We start from the raw sequence: 19234 nt of genomic DNA, 5'->3' as shown, positions 1-19234 counted from the left end.
ACACCTTCACAAAAGGGAAAAAACAAAGAGAAAAGGAGGCACGATCCCACCGCGATCCCACCGTCCCGCCGCGGGTCAACACTCTCCTCCACCCACCGCCATTGCCGCACAGGAGACCGCAGTCACATCGCAGGGTCAGCACCACAATGTGCACCACACCATTGTACGCTGAACAATGGGCGAGACGCAGCCATGCATCGCCCCGCTCCATTTTCCCACCCCTCAAGTATTGCCTGCCCACACAAAGTAGCAAACACAATCAGAGTGCACACAAACCCAACCACCCCCTCACTCGCTGAAGCACATTATTCGCATGGAGTGACAACATTTGAGGACACACCAGCAGTAGCTGGCTGCATGGAATATCCCTGCCAACCCTGCAAAGAGAAACAACAACTCTGCGGAGTCAAGGTGGCAGCCCCTCGGTGTTGCCCGCAGTTCACATGGCAGGAAGAATTCCACGCACACATAGTTCCGGATCCCTCGCTGTTTGAGTGCACACCAATAAAACAAAAGAATTAGTGCGCGCAGGATGACAATTAAATAAGTGAAAAAGTCAGTCTGCTTTCTCCAATGGCGTTGGCGAGCAGTCCCACACAATCCAATTAAGGTGGCGCGCCGGACAGAATGGCGTCCGTCAATCAATAAAAAAATGCGACACTGAAAAGGAGCAGAGAAGAGTTGGCGCATGCGACTGCCAGTGACGACTGTGAGCAAACCCGCCAGCACCAACTGAGGTGCCGAGGAGCACGTTTGTGTGGAACTAGCCGTCAGGCAGAGAGAACAAATAAAACAAAAGGCCAGCAAACCCTCTCGTTCAATGTCTCCTGACCGCGACACCAGAATCAAAATACCATGGACGATAAGAGCGGCAACGCCTTCTCCAAAACATCTTGTCAAGAAGCCGCAGGACCTCAGGAAGAGAAGAAGGCAGCGGCGGCAGCCACAGCGGGGGAGGCAATAAAACGGCTGGCAGGCACCTTCACGTCGACGCGCACACCACATCCGAGTGGGCTGGGAGCACAGATCGAACCGCTCAGAAACACACGCATCAAATCCGCAAAACAAAGCCGCGTTGAATCGACAATAACTCCGCGCCCAAAACAAATTTAAAAAGTAGCGTTTTTCAAGGGGGAATCCGCTTTTCCGACGACGGCACGGACGCCTCGCAGGAATTTCTTGCAAATCTCCCTTCGCAGGTCCGCAAGAAAACACAGCGGAATAACAAGAGAGCGCAACGACGCAAAAAAAAAAATAATCCTCCTAACCGACCAGGTGGCAGGCCGCCCTCGCGCAAGTGGACAAAACACAACTTCACTCCGGTCTTGTGGTAGTGATCGTCTCGCAACATTTTTTTCCTTTTCGTCGCAGTGCACATCCCCCTCCCACACATCATTTGTTCGGGCCATGCTCCTGCGGCCAAACATCGCGCTGCTGGATCCCGCGGCACAGTCCTCGGCGCGGAAGTGAGGGAAGGAAGAGGGACCGCAGAAGGTGCGAGCACATCCGAATTCGGTGGCGGTCGCTGCAGTGAAGATTGACGTACCACGCGGTGTCCCTTTTCTAGGTCCGGTCCTCAGCGTGCCATGCTCTCAGTGTGCGGTGCGCCGGCCGCGCCGAACATCCACACGTGCTTGCGTCTCACCGTCGCTCCCAGCCCCGTTCGTTGGCTGCATCAGGGATGCCGCCATCCGGAGACGGGCATAAGGACGTTGCATCCAACAAAACCTTCAGAGGCACCCGGTGGGCCAACGACGACCGTCACTGCGGGATGTGTGGCCCTTCCGCCGCTCACCTCAAATCGCACTTATACGCCTCCTCGAGCAGCAGCAGCGGCATAAATATACCGGTCCACCAGAGGCCGTCACCAGCCATTGCAGGAAGACCACTGTGCCTCAGTGCTATGAAACCCGAATTGCATTGACGGGCCACTTCGGAAAATCCTGTCGCATCCTCCCCCATTATGCGGAAACACATCCGTCGTGCATGTGTCCACCGCAGCCAAATGAATCCAGTCCAAATACCCTCCAAATCAAATTCCCCTTTCCTCAAGCCATTCCTTCATTCCATACGCCCTGACCCTCATCCGCACGTGCCCGCTCACACAAACCGCCATAGACAGATGGTGGCCGCCCAACGCTCCAGAAAAACATGCCCAGCACGCACGCGCACAATAAATGGCATGCGCAAACGCACGGCACAACGGCGGAGAAGCGCACACCGAAAGGATGCGGCCCTCCACAGCCGTCGCAGACCACCGCGCGCATCACACCCGCAGGAAGAGTGACTCGCGGTGTGCGCTCCCTCTCTCCTCCTTCCCTTCATCCCCACGGAGGAAGCAGCAGCCACCCGCAACCGCCAGCACTCGCTACAAAAGAAGCATAAAAATCCACTGCAATGTGCATTTTTTGCGTGCATGTGGTTGTGTGTGCCTGCAGACACACGAGGCAAAAAAGTGAAAACAGGAGCGGAGCATGTGAAGGGAAGTACAAAATTGTACAGCAGAAGTGCATGGCAGGAATAAAGAGAAAAAGACTGCTCAAGCTCATGATATTGCACTGCAAACAAAGCAGCGGCAATTCATTACAAAATTTATTAAAAATAAATAATAATAAAAATTCATCTTCACCCTTCCACCCCTCACACTTCGGGAAAAAATGAAAGAAAAAAAAAAGAAGAAAAAAAGAAGAAAAAGGGAAAAAAAAGAAAACACGAAAAAAGAAAATGAAAAAAAATCTTCCTCTATTACAGCTACACCCAAATCATAATAATAATAATAAAGAAAAAAAAGAAAAACCACACACAAAAAAAGAACCTAAATACCATGTTGCTCCAGAAATTGTCTGCATATTTTGTCCGAAAATAAAAGATATTTAAATGTCTTTCAGCCGTCTGACCCTCCATGTGTCCGCACATCGTTTACATTTCATGGGTCATCCGCGTGTTGCTGCTCCCCTCAGCCCTTTCATCGGCGCGTGAGTGCGGCCTGCAGAGCACAGTCACTCGTGTGTGTGTGTGTGTGAAGGGTGAGAGAAGCACGCAGACATAACGGGAGTCGCGTCTCTCCATCGGGAGAGTGAGCGCAGCAAAAGAAAAAAAATCATCAGGGGGAGAGAAATGCTCACGAGGCCGACACCGAAGGGTGCGACATCGCATGAAAAAAAACACAGTGAGAAATTCAAAGAGAGCAAGCAAAATCCTAAAATCACGGCGGCAGGGTGTGGCTGTGGGTGTAGCGCTGCGGGTGTCTGCCAGCCCTGGACGCAAAAAAAAAAAAAAAACAAGAGGGAAAGAAATGTGTGCTCCGCCCCACAGGCCCTCGTCGCACGCCCACACGTCACGGCTCCCTCAGCGCGCCGTTCGTCGCGGCCCCTCCTCATGCGTGCAGCAGGCGAGGCGCACAGGGCCGTCGTCATGAGCGTGTCGGTGGGTGTGCGAGTGGAGCAGTTGGGCGGGAAACACACGGCACCCCTCACAGGAAGAGTGCAGCAAGAAACAATTGAAAAGAGGGAAGAGTAGAAAAAAAAAATCACTTCATTAGTGATTGCCCTAAAGCAACAAGCAAGATAAGGGAAATAATTAAAGCAATAACAAGAACAAGAAAAAAAAAGGAAAAAAAAAGGAAGCAAAAAAAGGAAAAAAAAAGGAAAAAAAAAAGAAAAAAATGGAATTAAAAAAATTCATTGGGCAATGCTGGGATGCCGCTCAGTTGTTGCTCCACAGAATTTCGCAACTTTGCTCTCCCCAATTCATTCAACAGAGAGCCGCAGTGACCCACAGCCCCAGAAGCAGCAGCAACAACACCCGAGACACACACCCATGCACGGTGCTGTCACCAATTAGATACATGGCCGCCAACTCGCCCAAATGCCCCTTCTCAAGCAAAATGTCAGTGTCCGAGGGTGTTGTTGCGTTGGACTCCGATGGGATCTTGGTTTCCCCAGGCGTTGTGTTTGTATTACCCTGTGCGGTGTCGACTGTCTTTGGCGCCTCCTTGCCGTCTTCAAAAGAGAATTCGGCTCCTTCAGTCCAAGAGACGTCGTCGGTTTTCTCCGCGGACGTCGGTTCGGCGTCACTCGTTGAAGAAGTGAGGCTGCCGTCTGAGCTCATTGTTCTCTCGGAATTTCCGTCCCCCGCCTCGAGGCTGAGGCTTTGCTCCGCGCCGGTGGTTACGGTTCCAGTGGACCGCACGTCGTCGTTTTCAGCGGGAAGCTCAATGCTTTGTCGCACTTGGTGTTCGCCGTCAGCTGGTGCAGTGACCGTTTCCACACTCAACGACGCAGTCACTGGAGACGTTGATTCGCCACTCCTGCCATCCGCTTCTCCCTCCTCCTCTGGCATTTCTTCATCATAACTTCCAGAGGATCTTTCCAAATCAGTGACCTCCGTTAATTCCTCTGACGGTAGTTCTTGTGGCTGCACATCTGAATACCGCTGCATCGATTTATAATCTTCATTCAGCGTGGCTTGCCGAGACGTTTCGCCCTTGGAAAGCTGGAAATTGTCCTCTGAAAGAGAATTCCCTGCACTCTCCGCTGCGATGGCGGGTTCAGGAACAGAGGATTCCGCGGCAACCGTGGAAGAGGGCGCTGCAGGCACCAGATCATCGACGCTTTCTTCCTCTTGTTCATCAGTATCATCCTCAGTCAATTCCTCATAGATGGCGCTTTCTTCACTCTTTGACTCGGAAGCAACTGAGACGTCTGTGCCAGCCACCTGTCCTGTGGGCTGTTCCTCAACACCCAGTGATGGAATGGTGACTTTGCTGGTTTTGAGTTTATACAGCTTATTTCCAAACAGTTCCTCGTTGTACAGCATGACGTTGGTCACCGTCACATGGCCGCCCGTTGCACTTTGGTGCTTACTGTCCCCACCGATGTAGAAGTGTGAAATCCTGTGCGAGTTAAACAGACTCGTATTATATTTCTTGTTGTGGATTTGCTTTTTATCCACAAAGACAGTCCATTCATCATAATTCATTCGCAGTACCACCTGATACGTCTTGTTTGGTTCCCACTCATCAACATCCTCCGCATTACCAGAACCCTCCGCTATGGCCAACCACTTCTTTTCGTGGGTGTACGACAGACCAAAAAGCACCGTGCTGCTGGTGTCATTCATCCTCACGCCAATCAAAGGAATGGAGCGGATGTCTTCCTTCGGCACCTCGTGGATGGACACCGTTGCCACAAGAGTGAACTCAGTGTTAGCAAAGTAGTACGGCACAGTCTGCCCCAATTTGCCAACAGGCCACTCCGCCCCTGCTCCGGGTCCTTTGAACGTCAATCCATTGGGAACCCTTGGCTCCCCATTCGTCACTGTTGCGTTCACGCCGAGGTACTCGTCACTCCATGTGTTCTCAGAGAAGTTACCGGACAAAAAGCCAACAAGCCCATCAGTGGGAACACGACCATTGCACATACCCTTTTTGCGCACGTCAACAGTGCCACTGGAACCGGAACGGCATGTTTTCAAGGCCCTGTCCAAATCCTTCCATGTCTTCACAACTTCCTTTATCCGCTCCAGTTTCTCGGTCAGACGCACAGCAACAAGATTGTATGCTCCGTCTTTCTTGTTTTCGTACAGTGAAATCAACTCCTTATTCTCATCTTTCATCAACAGCGAGCTGGCGGCAGCGTCATCATCTCCACGGGATACCGGCCCAACATCATACACACGAGCCTTGTCCGTCACCCAAAGATGAAGCCGACCTTTTCCACCTTTATTGTCCTCCTTCGGATACACCGGCGCTGTGATGAGCATCACCTTCTTTCCCTCAATGATTGCGGTGGTGGATCCACTCTTGACGCCGTACCTCTTTCGATTGTGTGAGTTGCCCCACACGCGGGTAATTGGTTTTACGTGACCATTCCAATTGTACCCATTCTCAGTGGACCTGTGAACGTCATAGTAGCCTCCAGCACAATGAGCCATCATGAAGAGTCTTTCGTCGTATTGGTCTTCCTCCCACTTCACCAGGGTTGGATCCCTGCAGCCGTTACCAGGCGTCGTCGATGAAAGCTCCCATTTGTTCCCTGAATTGGAGAAACGCATAGACAGCAAAACGCTCTTTCCATCCTTGTCTTTGGCCTGCATGGGAAACACAAGCGCGCCTTCACGCATCACAGCACCCGATCCTCCGCCACCCACAAACTCGGTCAAGGAAACAGATTCTCTTTTTCCTTGAGGGTTTACCAAATGGGTCTCATTCCATCTGATTTTCTTCTTTCCATTTTCTTCAGTGAGAGTTCCCTTCACGAGTAAAAGGCCCCGCTCATTCGTGTGTTCAACCTGCTTCTCTGTATGTCTGTATTTCCCCACCAGCATGTAGACGCTGTCCTCAATTACAACTGTAGTTGGCCGCAACACTTCTGTTGTCCTAAATTTATTCGCGGCGGTGTCCACAAGCTGCATGCAAAACAAACTTATATCCGACGTCAAAATATCCATTGAGTCACCCTTTATATCCAGGTGCTTTGACACAATCCCAGCACAGGTGCCGGCTCCATCCTTTTCCCCGCACTGCGCTTCAGCCACGGCAAATACATCATCACCCATTTTAACGAGGCCAGGAACACGGAGCGAGGTAATTTTGCCGCCGTCCTCGTTAAACTCCCTCCAATTAGCAAATGATATCGGCGTCGTCCCTTTAAAAGGATCAACAGCGGCCCCTGCCTGCTCAGCGTGTGCACCTCCACTGCCGCAGCACACCCACATCACGACAAATAGAAGCAGCACCGCGGAAGTAAACACACGACGGGACATGTTGGGCCTCTGCTGCTCACTCTCTCTTCCTTCCCTCGTCCTTCCGCTGGATCCGGTCACGCCGCGACGGTTGTGTGTGCGGGGTGCCTTCACTGCAGCAACACGTGAGAGCATATAAATATGTGTGTGTGGGCGGTGTGTGTGTTTTTGTTGGTCCTTTCAGTGCCCTCGAATTTCACAGTAGCGATTCGCGTTTGTTTGCTTTCCTTCCTAACGTGTGTCTGTGTTCAACAAGTGAAGGAAGAAAAAACAAGCCAAGCAATAAATCAGACACGTCAGTGAGAATCAGAGCAGAGCACCCATGCGGAGAGCGGGAATCGAGAGAACACTGAAGGAACAGCATGGAAAACAATTGCACACCGAAAACAAAAACAACAACACGGCGGAACACGGCGGAAGCCAACACAAACAAACACAGAGAGAGAGAGAGACATGGACGCGGAATTTCATCATTCGGCGAAGCCATTCAAAGTCCTGCCAAAACAGTCCGCAAGTGATGCAGTGATCAGTCACACGCTCCCGGTGCACCGCCGCGGCAACGACGCGGACACAAACGGAAATATGTGCACAAACGTGGACCGCACCAATTCACAGCACCGCCACACGACACTCGCTCTCTCGGTGCATCCCACGTCCCGCCTCAAAAGGCAGCGGCAAGCACCAATCAACAAAATAATGAGGCGGCGAAAAAACAACTTCCCTGCAGGCCCTTCAGGGCTCCACAGCAACACCACCAACAGGAGCGTGCATCCCTCTGCTTGCAGCAGTGCAGGCCTCTTTGCTCCTGGCCTCTCGGGGCGTTGAACACATCCCCGACCATCTCGCGCTCACAAAGCAAGCCGCACGCAGATGTCATTCATTTTCCCCGCAAATGGTGTTGCCGCGCTCAATTATGTGCAAATAATCCACAGCACATCACCCAAAGTTTCTTTCCATTGCCACAAAAGAAAAAGACAAAAATGTTTTGAAAAGTCAACATAAGTACCACTTCGCCCTATTCACTGCGCATTGCCCCGCACATAATCGTTGTTACTCGCCCTCCGCTCCCCTCTCATCCCATTCCTGCCTGCCAGGACGTACCTCACAGTCGCAATCCCTCCCAAGAAAGACTTTACCACATGCTGGCACGGGCCACATTTTCCCCTTTGCATCCCGGTCTCACGCCCACAGGAGGGCAAACAGGGAGATTGCGTGCATGTGCGTGTGGATGGCCATGTGCAAAACTCATCGAAATTCAAAGAAATACGGCACGCAGAGCAACCCCGCCCACAGATTGGGAGTCCACTCGTGAACCGCAGCAGGAAGAACAAACGTCCTCTTGTTACCCTTCTGAGAGGCCGATTCATTATCATCATGCCGCCTCAACAGCGTGTACAGGCGAGCGGAGGAGATGACCGCTCAATCGCTCCTCGTGTCGGAGGCGCCCACAACGTCTCACTGCGGCAACTTGCCGTCAGCAACAAGCCGCATGGCAGAACGCAAAACAATTCACCCACTCGCCAATAAAATAAATAAAAATGCATCTCACCGCCCCAAAACGGCCATCAACATCTGTTTCACGGCAGACACCAAATTCCAAGAAAATAAATAAGAAAAACAAACACACGGATGGTCTCCCACAATACATTCCAGCAAAGAATAGTCTCTCAACCCTGAAAATAAACACCGTAAATTCACAAAAGCCGCCTCATCGCGCCAAAAATCGTGCGATGCCCCTCCTCGCAATGCTCTGCTGTCTGCAGATACCGCCCTCTGTGGTGTTCCAGCAAAAAATAAACATTCACAAACTAACAGCAAGAGAAGCCTCCACCCGCAACGTGTGCACCACCGTGGAGCATCGCTTCCATCCCCGCAAGTAAAAGAGGCGCCGTCACACCATCTGCAAGGATCGCCACAAACACGCCAAATTGCGAAGTACGCAACACGCTCCGCCGCGACCATCGTTTTCCCGATAAGGCAGCCCACTCCCGTCCACCGTGTCGGCCGAGCAGGACACGCCAGGCCTGCCGCTGCAACGCAAAAAAGATTCAGAAATACGCAACGGATCCCGCCGCAGTCGTTGGCTCAGATGCCGTGTTGAGGTTTGGGAGGGGCGGATAGAAGAATAAAAACAAAACGGGCAAATATCCCCGCGGAATCCCGCATTCCACGCAGTCCCAATGACCCGAGGGTCCTCTAGGGACGCCTGGGAGACGCATCCGCCACACTCACACGCACCATCATTCACGGCACCCCAATCGAGTCCAGCGAGCATCGCGAAGCACACGGTGCGCCTCAATGGCGTGGCGAGCAGCCTTCTCGAAGAAAAGTACGCGTGGCGATGGTCCCCTCCCCGCTTCACTTTTATTTTTTTTCTCCTTCTGTTTTTGGTGGCATGTCACAGAAGAGGAGCGTAATTCATGCCCCTCAGCCCTTCTCTCGGTGCACGCACAAAAACAGAGAGGGGAATAATAAACGAACGAGTCAGGCGGCACGGAGAAATAAATGTGCGGGAGACAAACAAACCAAAAGAATAAACAAAAAGCCCGACAGATATGCACGCAACATATTCAGCGGAAACGGGTGTCACCTTCAGTGGGTAAATTAGTAGCCAATTGCGCCGTCGATCGCCCACAACAAGAAACAGCGTTGTGCTCATAATATTTTTGGCTTGTTTTCTGCTTCCCTCCCCTTCTATTTCTCCCTCATCCACCATCTTCACTTTTACTGCTTGCTGCCGCCCTCTCCCACCTTCGGCAACACGGCCAGGTTTGGACGCTGCACCCTCCCCCTGTCATGCCAAATATATGCTTGCGCTCTTTAAAACCCATGGCGTACTCGCTTAAATATTATTCGTGTAAATAACCAAACAGAGGTGTAAATTTTTAAAAATTAAAGCAAAACAAAATAAGAAAGCAAAACTTGTGTTTGTCGCCGAATCATCTTCCCTTCGTCGTGAAAGGGTACAAAAGGCTCCTGTCGTAGTAAATACTTGGAACTCTTCGGATCTCATCATGCCCGTGGACCCGAATGCGTTGTATGCGTGCCTCATCCTTCACCCAAACGTCTGCGGGGACCATGCCGTTATATGGCTCCTTGTATCCATTGCAGCATGCTTTTAGACCGTTCCACTTCATCGTGGCATATGCATCGTTCGCACTCAAAGACTTGACACGACGGTACCAGAGAGCGTCCGGTAGCTCCAGTTGCTCAGAGAGACGAATATTATAGTTGCCGCGATGCACAAATTTGCCGTATGAGACATTTCGCTCCTGAAATCCAAGCAAACGGAGGCGTAAGCTGTAGTCGACATCCTCCACATAAGCTGGGTAAAAGTTCTCGTCAAAATATCCCACCGTACTGATCGCCAGGCGTGTCAACATAACAGATGTAAAACAACTGCTTTTGTAATACGCGCAGAAGTGCCCGTAATGCTTCAAAAACGCCTTTTCACGCTTCTTTGCAGAGGCATAACGGATGTGGTCAGGCAGCAGCGCAGACGTCGACAATCGGCTATCCTTCACCGTGGAGCGCAGCACCCTCAAGCCCCGTCGCAAAACAGGACTGTACTCGCTCGGCTCATTCGCCACCTCCGCCGCCAACTCATCCATGCAAGCGGCATCATGCCTCGTCATTTCATGCAAATCGCGCAGAAGGTTGGGAAGAAGATCGGGTAAAAACTCTAAGTCGCTGTTTGTCACAAAAACAAAAGGCACTTCCTCGCGCGGCAGCGAGAGTGCAAGTCGTAGCCCGATGTTCACGGCAGCGCCGTACCCGATGTTTTCCGGGTGACGACTCACAACCAGGCGTCCGGACCGCCCATAGACCCTCTCGAGTTCCTGCAGGCACAACGACAGCATCGCCTCCCGCCCGTTCTGCACCAAAACCAACAGCCGGATTGGCACACTGATGTTGCACATCATCGTCCGAAAGTCCATCAGATCGAGCATCAGCGGGACCACCATCAACGGGATAACGTCCGTCCCGCTATTATTTCCCCCCAGCCGCCGTGTCGTTGGATCCACCAGAAGCCTTTCCCCGACGCAGTGGATATATTCCGCCCTGGTCGGGCCAACACCAAAACCATGCGCGGGATCGTCACCAAGCAAAGGTTCCACCTCTAAACAAGTATATATATATCAGCATGAACAAAAAAAAAAAAAAAGATATTAGAAGAAAGATAAAGCACCCCTTCCAAAAAAGGCTCGTGGCTTCGGTTTTTAAAATGCGCGTGTAACTCCGCGCATATCCCGTTGGAGGCAAAGCCAAGGGAGCATCTCCTGAAAGAAAACAAAAGAAGTAAAAAAGAAAAATGTGCCCAATGATGGTTCTGTGTGAATTTGAACAAAAAAAAAAGACTCCTTCCCAAGCAATGGTCACGCACCTCCATTTGGTGAGTGAAGTGGAGGCACGGAGCACGCAGGAGTCTCAACATGACCAGAAATAAAATAAGCAACAAAAGTAAAAAACGGCTAAGAATGAAAACAAAAAGAAAAAAAAGAGACCAATGGCACAGTAACAAATGCAGTTCTCGCCGCAGCATGCAAAGCCCTCATACATCCCGTAAAAAAAAAAAAAAGGATGGCGAAACACAACAGTCCAGGGTGTCATTTGTAATAGCACATGATTCCATAAAGAATAAAAGTGTTCGTTGAGGAGCCCAAAATATCATGAATTTTGGAGGGCACCCAAATCGCGGACCAACAAGCCTGCGGCACTCACCACATATCCCACGCTGCTCAATCCCCATTCCTCTCATGTAAACTCCCCCCCCCAAAAAAAAGCACAGTCACCAGACATCCTACATGCCCGAAAACAACAAACATATTTTAAACTGTCCTATCGATACCCGCGAATAAGAAAGGAAACTTCAGGTCAGCATAAAGACGTCGCAGGCACAAAAAAATAAAAAATAACTATTCTTCAATATAGGAAATTGTTATAGCTCAGGGCGACAACCATCCGGACATTCTGAAAACGCAGTTCAGGATTTCACGTCACATTTTGTGCCCAGTATTTCCCCAATCACCTCCCCCATCACCACCGCAAAAAACAACCACACGGAACAGTACCCCAATCAGCACCTTGTCGTAATAGCCAAATTTTCTTTCTTTATTTGCTTATTGGGCGCAAACAACAAAAGGCAGCACCACCATAGGGGTCTCCATCCGTTTGAACCTTTTTCTTTTCCTGTAATAAAACCCAGCTGCAGAGTTAGACATGAAAAACAATAATAATAAAAAAATGTAAAGAAGTAATCAATGCAAAAAAAAATTTGGCAAGCGTTCGCAAGGGCATTTCTATAGAAAAGAATCCTTTCACAGGAAATATATAAGTACACATAGAAAGATAGATCGATAAATAAATTAGAATAATCTTCTGGGCAGCTGGCCGGATCCTGAGTTTATCAATAATAGAAACCAAACCAGATAGGAATAAGAAAGAAATAAATGGAATAAGAGTGGATTCAGCACATTCCCAAAGTTTAACACCTAGTAAGTGTATATATATTATACCATACGTTAGCCTCAATTGTGGCCCTGCTCACTCCATTCCGATGGAATATATATTTATTTATTTATTACTAGCTGGCAGACTTTGGGGTCCTCCACCCACAAGACCCCGCCGCTGCCCTTCGCAAGTTCCACTCCTTCGCCAAGTCCTGAAGTGTAAAAACACGACCGCGTGATATGCCGTCTGCAGGGTTTTCTGCAGACCGCACGTATGCAAAAGTTGTCTGTATTCCGCAAGGGTCAAAAACCATATGTCCGTTTCAGCTCCCACGTCATGGCGTGTGGTTTCGAGCTGCCTTTATTCGCCGCTCCTTGCAGCGAAGTGTTGTCCACCCAAATGTCCATGGTGAATGGCAAGATGGCGGAAAAGGACAATAGGGCTAAGAGCACCGCGCGTGCCTCCGCCTGCATGATAAGAAAAGGCTTCCTCTTCCACTTTCCCTCCGGCAGTTTTAACGTCGCCGGAGTCTGGAATAAAAACGGCTCCCCATCCATGGAGCGATGCATCCGCGATGATGGCGGCCGATGCCTTTTCCGTGGGCCTGATGATTCGCTTGCGATTATATTCTCGATGATGTGTCGCAATCTCTCGCCCAAACCAATCGCTGCCGGCGGAAGGTTGGCCAGGGATGTCTCCAGCACAATCCCCCGGTTAAGTGCGGGTAATTGGCGTCGCACCGCCTTGATGACAAAGTAGTAGTCGCATAAATGCGTGCCCAAAATGGCAGCCGCGTACAAAAAGCGTGACGCCATAACCTCCACTTCCGCGATGGTTAAAGATATAAGCGCCGACATGGCGCGCACAGTCCGAACAACTTGTCACTCAGGTATACCGCCCGGTGAGTGTGATCAAACTGCACCCCCAGGAAGGTGTAATGCGTGACGCCCGATTCGCGTTCCTCCCCCATCGTGGCGCAACGGCCGTCCGCATTACGAAGCACTTGGGCTTCCCACAATATTGCATTGCTTTTCGACCCTGCAATGCGTACATTATCGATCCAAACGTCGATACGCACCAATGGAGGTGCAGCCCAGAGGGGGCGAACCACCGTCGCCACTTCGGCAATTGCCGAAGCAATAATAATCTGGAGGATTTCTGGGCTGGCCTTGTTTCCTTCCATTGGGAGCCGTGTCAGCTCCACCAGCGTGCCGTCCTCCACGAGGCTTCAAAAGAGATGCCGAGTCTCCCGCGGTAAAGAGACTTGAAAAAAGGATGCCTTTAAGTCCAGGCAGAAAGCGGCCTCAGCCATCACAGGCATCAAATAATGGGAAATGCGTAAAGGAGGAGCATTAGACTCATAAGGGACGTCTCTGTTCCTGTCGCGTGGCTACGGAATCCATCGTCGTTGCAAGCCGGTGGTTTTCCCACCCACAACCAAAAAGCCGTTATCCATCCGATTGTTGTTGCAGACAAAGCGTCCTCGATTATTTCCGCTTCATTCAATAATCGCGCGTCATCAACCCGAGTCCTCCGTAAGCTTTTGCCTAATGTAAAAAAGAACGGAGAAAAAGGGGACCGCCCGACAAGGCCCCAAACTTGCATGAGTCTCGTAATTGTAGCGGAGTGAGAATGAAAACCAAAGAAAAAACGCTCCTCTGCTCTCAGCCAGGGTTCCTGCCCTTCCGCCGTTTCTCCCTTCACATCAATACAACCGGCAACGACACCTGGGTCAGCATAGTGGTGTACATCCCCGAATATCGAACAGTATTCTGGGGAAGGTCAAACGGGTCGACGTGCTTCGCCAACTGCAAGATCACCGTGTGGGTCCAAATTGTGCGACCCCACGATTTCAGCAGCGCACCCCGTTCTATGGAATGCGCCGTGGTATTCCAAGGAGCCAGAGCTCGTTCGACTTGGGCAGCCGTAAGATTCGTAAGCTTTTTGTTTTCTTGAAGTGTCCTGCATAGCTTTATAGAGTCAAACGCGTCCTGCCCTCGTATCCTCACGAACCGCGAGGCGAGGTGGGGATCCGCCCTCGCCGTCTTTGGTGCCACGGACCAATCCAAAACTAAGTTCCCGTTTGGCTCCAGTGTGAAATTGTTGTGGGAGTTAAGGCCGCAATCTCGGACCAACGACTCGCCGTTATCCACGCAGGTCGAAAAACAACACGTTCCTTCCAATCGGTCCGGCTGCGGATAAATTGATCCATCCCCTCCGTTGTCGATGAGCGCAACTGCTTTGTCCCCCATCGCGCCGCAGTTTTTTGTAACCCCAAAACCATCATGTCCAGCGGGGTTCGATCCATTTGCAACATGGACCGCAGCATCCTGGCGTACTGCGGTCGGGTCGACGGCGCCACGTCGATTGCCATCAAAAATGCTGCGCAGCTCTCCTCGTTGATCGGCTTTTCGTGCGTGCGGCAAAAGGTTGTAAATTGCCCTGCTAGTGACATTCTCTGCTACCACTTTGACGGCGCACACATCTCTCGAGCGACCTCGTTCCCTCTCCTCATATAGCGGGACGAAAGCGGGGATGTCGGTGCTTCGTCGTACCACAGTCGAGCGTCGTTTACGGATAAGCTCCATTGCCCTTCCCGATGATTGCGTCGGGCAATTTGTAATATCGGGTGGAGCATCGGCGGTGCGGTGTGACGTCTTTGCGGAATGGTGGGAGGTGGTGGAATAGATGGAGCTGCCGTCGTCCGCTTTCATAAGAAGCAGCAAGCAGCCCCTCGCCGTTTCTTGACGGCCGTCCGCGCTGCGAGTAACTTCCTCCAGTCGCGTCTCGGACATTGCTTTTAGATGTTTATGGACACATAACATGACATAACTGACATCGCAACGATATTTGCGTCCCTCGCCGTTCCAAGGGAATCTGGATTGCCCTCGCATAGGTGTCAGCCTCATGAACGGCGGTGCAAGGACGGGCGAGAATGTTGAAGACCGGGATGCCGGGGTCGGATGCCATCATGAGCTGCATCCGGAATGCCCGCAGTAAGATCCTTTCCAAATTCATGAAGCGATCGGCGGGTCCCGCTCCGCTTCCAGCACACCGATACACGCAACCAAACTGTCAAATACAAGTTGGGCCTGGTCGTCCGCCCGTTTCCAATAATTGTATGCGCCCCGGAGGTCTAAAAAGACTCCGGAAACGCCCTCATCCCATATACGCGGGGCCCAAGTGGTGACGCCGAATGCGCGGAACTTTCGTCTCTCTTCTTCTGCAGAGGAATTATCGTCCAAAGAGAAGTGCTGAAGGGCAAAGGCATCAAGGGATAAAAATGTGGTCACCCAAAATTGCTCTGAGACGTCTGGGGAATTACCTGCCGTCCCTCTCGCGCCAGAGTTCGTTGGGCCGTGCGTGACGGCGCGCCCACAGCCATCAAGCGATGCTTTTAATGTGGTTTTTTGGTAACGCCATATTCGGCCGTATTTTGACGCGCGACAGATCCATTTGCCAAACCTCTCCGAGTGGCGGGGGCTTCTTCCCTGGCCGCCGTCTCCGCCTCCCACGCGGCTTGCTGCGCCTCTTTAGCACTAATGCGTGCCTCTCGATCCTTTAGTTGGGCGCGGGTCGCCTCCAACTGCTGTTCGCGTCCGGCGAGCGCGCACTCTCGTTCTGCAAGAACGCCGCCGGCGACCGCAATGTTAGCTTCGCGCACCGATAGGTTGTTACGCGCCTCTTCCACCTGCGAATGAGGCTGAACGCTTCGATTCTGCACTTCCACGGCGGCGTGGGCGTATTTCGTGCTCAGGCGCTCCCCTTCAGAAATGATCAATCCTTGCCACGCGCCCCAACTCCCGGGCTGCGCCCATGATGGGCAAGATCAATTGATTCTCAAAATTTGCTAATTGAAAAGTCCGGAGATTCGCAATATCTCCTGTAAGGCTCGAATCCTCCCAGGGCTTGGTGATGTTTTCCAAAATCAGGCATCAGCCTGTCGATGATGCGGCCACAGTTAACGTCTCATCCGACATCTCGGTTCCACTAATGAACGTTGTCTGCACCTCGGTTTCGCCACGTTGGCGTACCATTTCCCAGAGACGGGCGCCAATATCACACCACTCAGAGGCCGTGTAAGGAACCAGTGCCATTTCATTAAACCAAACTGGCTGTGTCTGCAAGCTTAAAATAAAAATAAAAAATTGTCTGGCCGCTATCGGTCCCCTGCCCCTTTAAGGTCATGGCCTTCCCAAAATTCATACGATAGGAAAAGTCTCATAAAGAAGAGAATTAGTTTTACCAGAATACATATACATCAATCAAGTTCTACAGGTCTCCCGCAATCATTCTCTTCAGAAGCTCCTAAAAAAAGAAATGTAGTAACACCGTAACACCACCAAACACAATGATTCCCTCGTACCGGGGCAATTCTCCAATTATGCCTTGTATGCACGCACACACAATTAACATACTATATAAAAATCACCCAATGTTTTTCACCAGAAGCCAAACATCCCCTTTCCCTCCCTAATTTTCTTCTGTCACTGTTATGCTCCATAGCGTTGGAGATTTTTGGCATTTTTGTGCGGTGCTGCCGCATGGGGCTGGTGCACCCGCACCGCATGCACACACACGTATCCAAAAACAAATAAGTCACCAAATACTTTTTACCAGAAATCAAAACTGCCCCCTTCCCTCCCTAATTTCTTTTCATATTTCGGTGGTTCTTCCACACTGCGGTGAGCGTCTTATCCTCTAAAGTCTTAGGATTATATTGACACTTGATACGGGTGTGCCTTCTCCTTCCGGAACCACGCAATTTTTTGGTTTTCCTTCTCGCTCACATTATCGGAATTTACAACATCACATCTCCGCCAGCCAATCATTCATCGGCGTGCCGTCTGCGTGCTGCACATAAATAATCTCCCACGACATGTCTCGGGAAGATTCATCCCAACCATCAAAATATGCCGCCAGGCACTCAGTGAACTGCCTTACGGTGCTGGCGGTGGTGTGGTGCCCACCCGCCGTAGCCATCCGCAGCCCAACCAGCGTCATGGGATTTGTGTCCAAAAAGAAAAAGCCGTCCACCAGCGGAAATTCCTCGACCTCCGGTATGTACAGCAGCCGGTGGTTTATACAAGTCTTCTTGTCAATGTGTTCCGCCGAAGGCAAAAAATAGTGGCTGGTGGGGCCCTCCTGCGAGTACACTTTCGGCGCACAGAGGCGTGACTGACGTCGTGATGGTGGCCTCAGCTCCTTCAGTGTACAAATTACTTCAGTCATGAAATTCCCATTCAAAAATGCAAACACGGTGCTCTTCCCAAAATATTGCGTATATGAGATGATCACCAATCCTCGATTCAAATAGGTTAAACTCAGCCTGCGTCATTAACTGTGCCAACATGCACAGTGGTTCACTTGCGAGATGGGCAGTCATCGGTGCATTGAAAGGCGACTCGCCATTGCGCTCTCCTCGTACTCGGACAATCCTCGTAAGATATTCGAGCGCCTTATTAACCTCTCACATTTTTGGAAGTTCCAAAAACAAAGTAACGCTCGATTCCCCAAGAGGGCGTCCTATCCACAAGGCTGTGGCAACCGTCGATCCGTGCGTTACAATTCCCTTCATCAAAGATGTAGCGAAGAATCGGTCCCACTTTATCCATGCGACCCCTCAACTCTCGCCAGTGTTCCGCTTGCTGCTGCACGGGTTGATTGCGCTTCTTCCAAACGCACATTGCCTTCACATCGCTCTCATCAGGGCAATTCATTATGATTCGTACGGCTCTCTTTTCACTCGCCCAGTGTATGTAACTTGTTATCTCTGGTGTGGCCACCACAATCATGACCCATTCTCCGGGAGGCAAACAAGGAGGCAGAATACCAAACCTGCCTCCCAATCCGTAGATAATATACCCCTTCATCCCGCGCCAAGACAGGTCCTTCACAAGTTTGATCATATGTTCTCATCGATGTGTTTTTTCACCGCCTTGATGGTCTTTTCAGACACTTACGCCTTAACTCCACCAACAAAGCTCACAACCATTTGGAGTTGCTCCGCATCGCAGTGCAGCAGCTGGTAGAGGAGGTACGAGTCGGCAGCCGTCGATTTCCCAATCCCGGGCGTCCCAATTAAGGCGTGCGGAATTGGCGTAAAGTGCTCCTCAGGAAGACTGTTGAACCACTCGGTTACATCGCCCTTGACGATCTGCCACACTCGCTCCACCTCACAGTTCACATAGCAGTCACGAGTGGATTTACTCATCCTCCTTCCATTTCCACGAGCACGGCCATCCCTTCTCCGAGGTGAGCACCATCAGCCTGGGACGCGGTGCACCGAATTGCTGCGCAGCGTTATTCTTTTCGAGAGTGTCGCCAACTGCCTTGTACGTCCATGAATGCTGTGGTTCCTCCTCCCTCACATCCATTCCCGTCCCCTCGCCGTCAGGAGCTTCCACGACATGGCTCCACCTCGCATTGTACACAGACTCGTAGCATCCCTCCAGGTACCTCCGGTGCGCTCGACTTCTTTGGGTTCCTCGCTTCCTCGGCAGCTGCATCCAAAAACCTTGTAGTGGTACCATGAACACTTGCCGTTACCTCCGCAGCAGCCAATAACCACCTCAGTAAATTGTCCATACAATGCTCTTAAAGCTTGCGTACATCCTCTTCCATGTCCATTTCATCCCTTACAGCCCTCTCCATCATCGCATAACGATCGGATGCCTGCATTTCCCCCAATACTCCCGCATCGCAAATATACTTCTCGGGACCCTTAAAAACCCCTCCCGCAAGACATTCCGATTGGCGTCCACAAAGCCCCTGCCATCAAATCTCTTATTAAGAAGCTCATTCAGCTTTCTGTCCATGACACGAACTTTTCGTTCAAACAGTACATCTTCAATCTTAGTTACAAGGGTGAATTTTCTTCGCTGCTCCGAGTATCCGTCTGGCATTTCAAGAGCCGAATCGAGTTTTTGCATTGCCCGGAAATTGATCGTATCCTTCCTCTCATAGTCCCTCCATTGAAGAAGAAAGAACACACCCTCGTGAAGAAGTTTGTACACCTGTTAGTCTGTCAAATTAAGAA

The 19234-nt window shown here is 51.0% G+C and overlaps 1 protein-coding gene and 2 pseudogenes across 1 annotated transcript, besides 9 other annotated features; all 3 read right to left on the bottom strand.

The window, feature by feature from the left end:
• Positions 1-19234: part of a sequence feature (areas not merged during assembly with more than two copies in the genome that could not be assigned to a particular haplotype) that runs on past the window's edge.
• Positions 2588-2620: a sequence feature (AT_rich).
• Positions 2653-2735: a sequence feature (T-rich).
• Positions 3599-3665: a sequence feature (T-rich).
• On the bottom strand, positions 3754-6879 carry Tc00.1047053505365.60 (trans-sialidase, putative; the record flags this gene model as incomplete). The annotated part of the gene is made up of 1 exon (XM_807627.1): positions 3754-6879. One exon carries the CDS (start codon positions 6877-6879, stop codon positions 3754-3756), a length of 3126 nt encoding a protein of 1041 aa, XP_812720.1.
• Positions 9684-11021, bottom strand: Tc00.1047053505365.50 (annotated as a pseudogene).
• Positions 12115-12373: a mobile genetic element.
• Positions 12115-16505: a mobile genetic element.
• Positions 12306-12328: a sequence feature (AT_rich).
• Positions 16325-16345: a sequence feature (AT_rich).
• Positions 16327-16505: a mobile genetic element.
• On the bottom strand, positions 16692-19127 carry Tc00.1047053505365.20 (annotated as a pseudogene).

Source organism: Trypanosoma cruzi, genomic scaffold (genome assembly GCF_000209065.1).
Source record: "Trypanosoma cruzi strain CL Brener 1047053514575 genomic scaffold, whole genome shotgun sequence".
Taxonomy (NCBI): domain Eukaryota; phylum Euglenozoa; class Kinetoplastea; order Trypanosomatida; family Trypanosomatidae; genus Trypanosoma; species Trypanosoma cruzi.
Note: the sequence above shows the minus strand (reverse complement) of the source record. Positions and strands in the feature narration are given on the sequence as shown.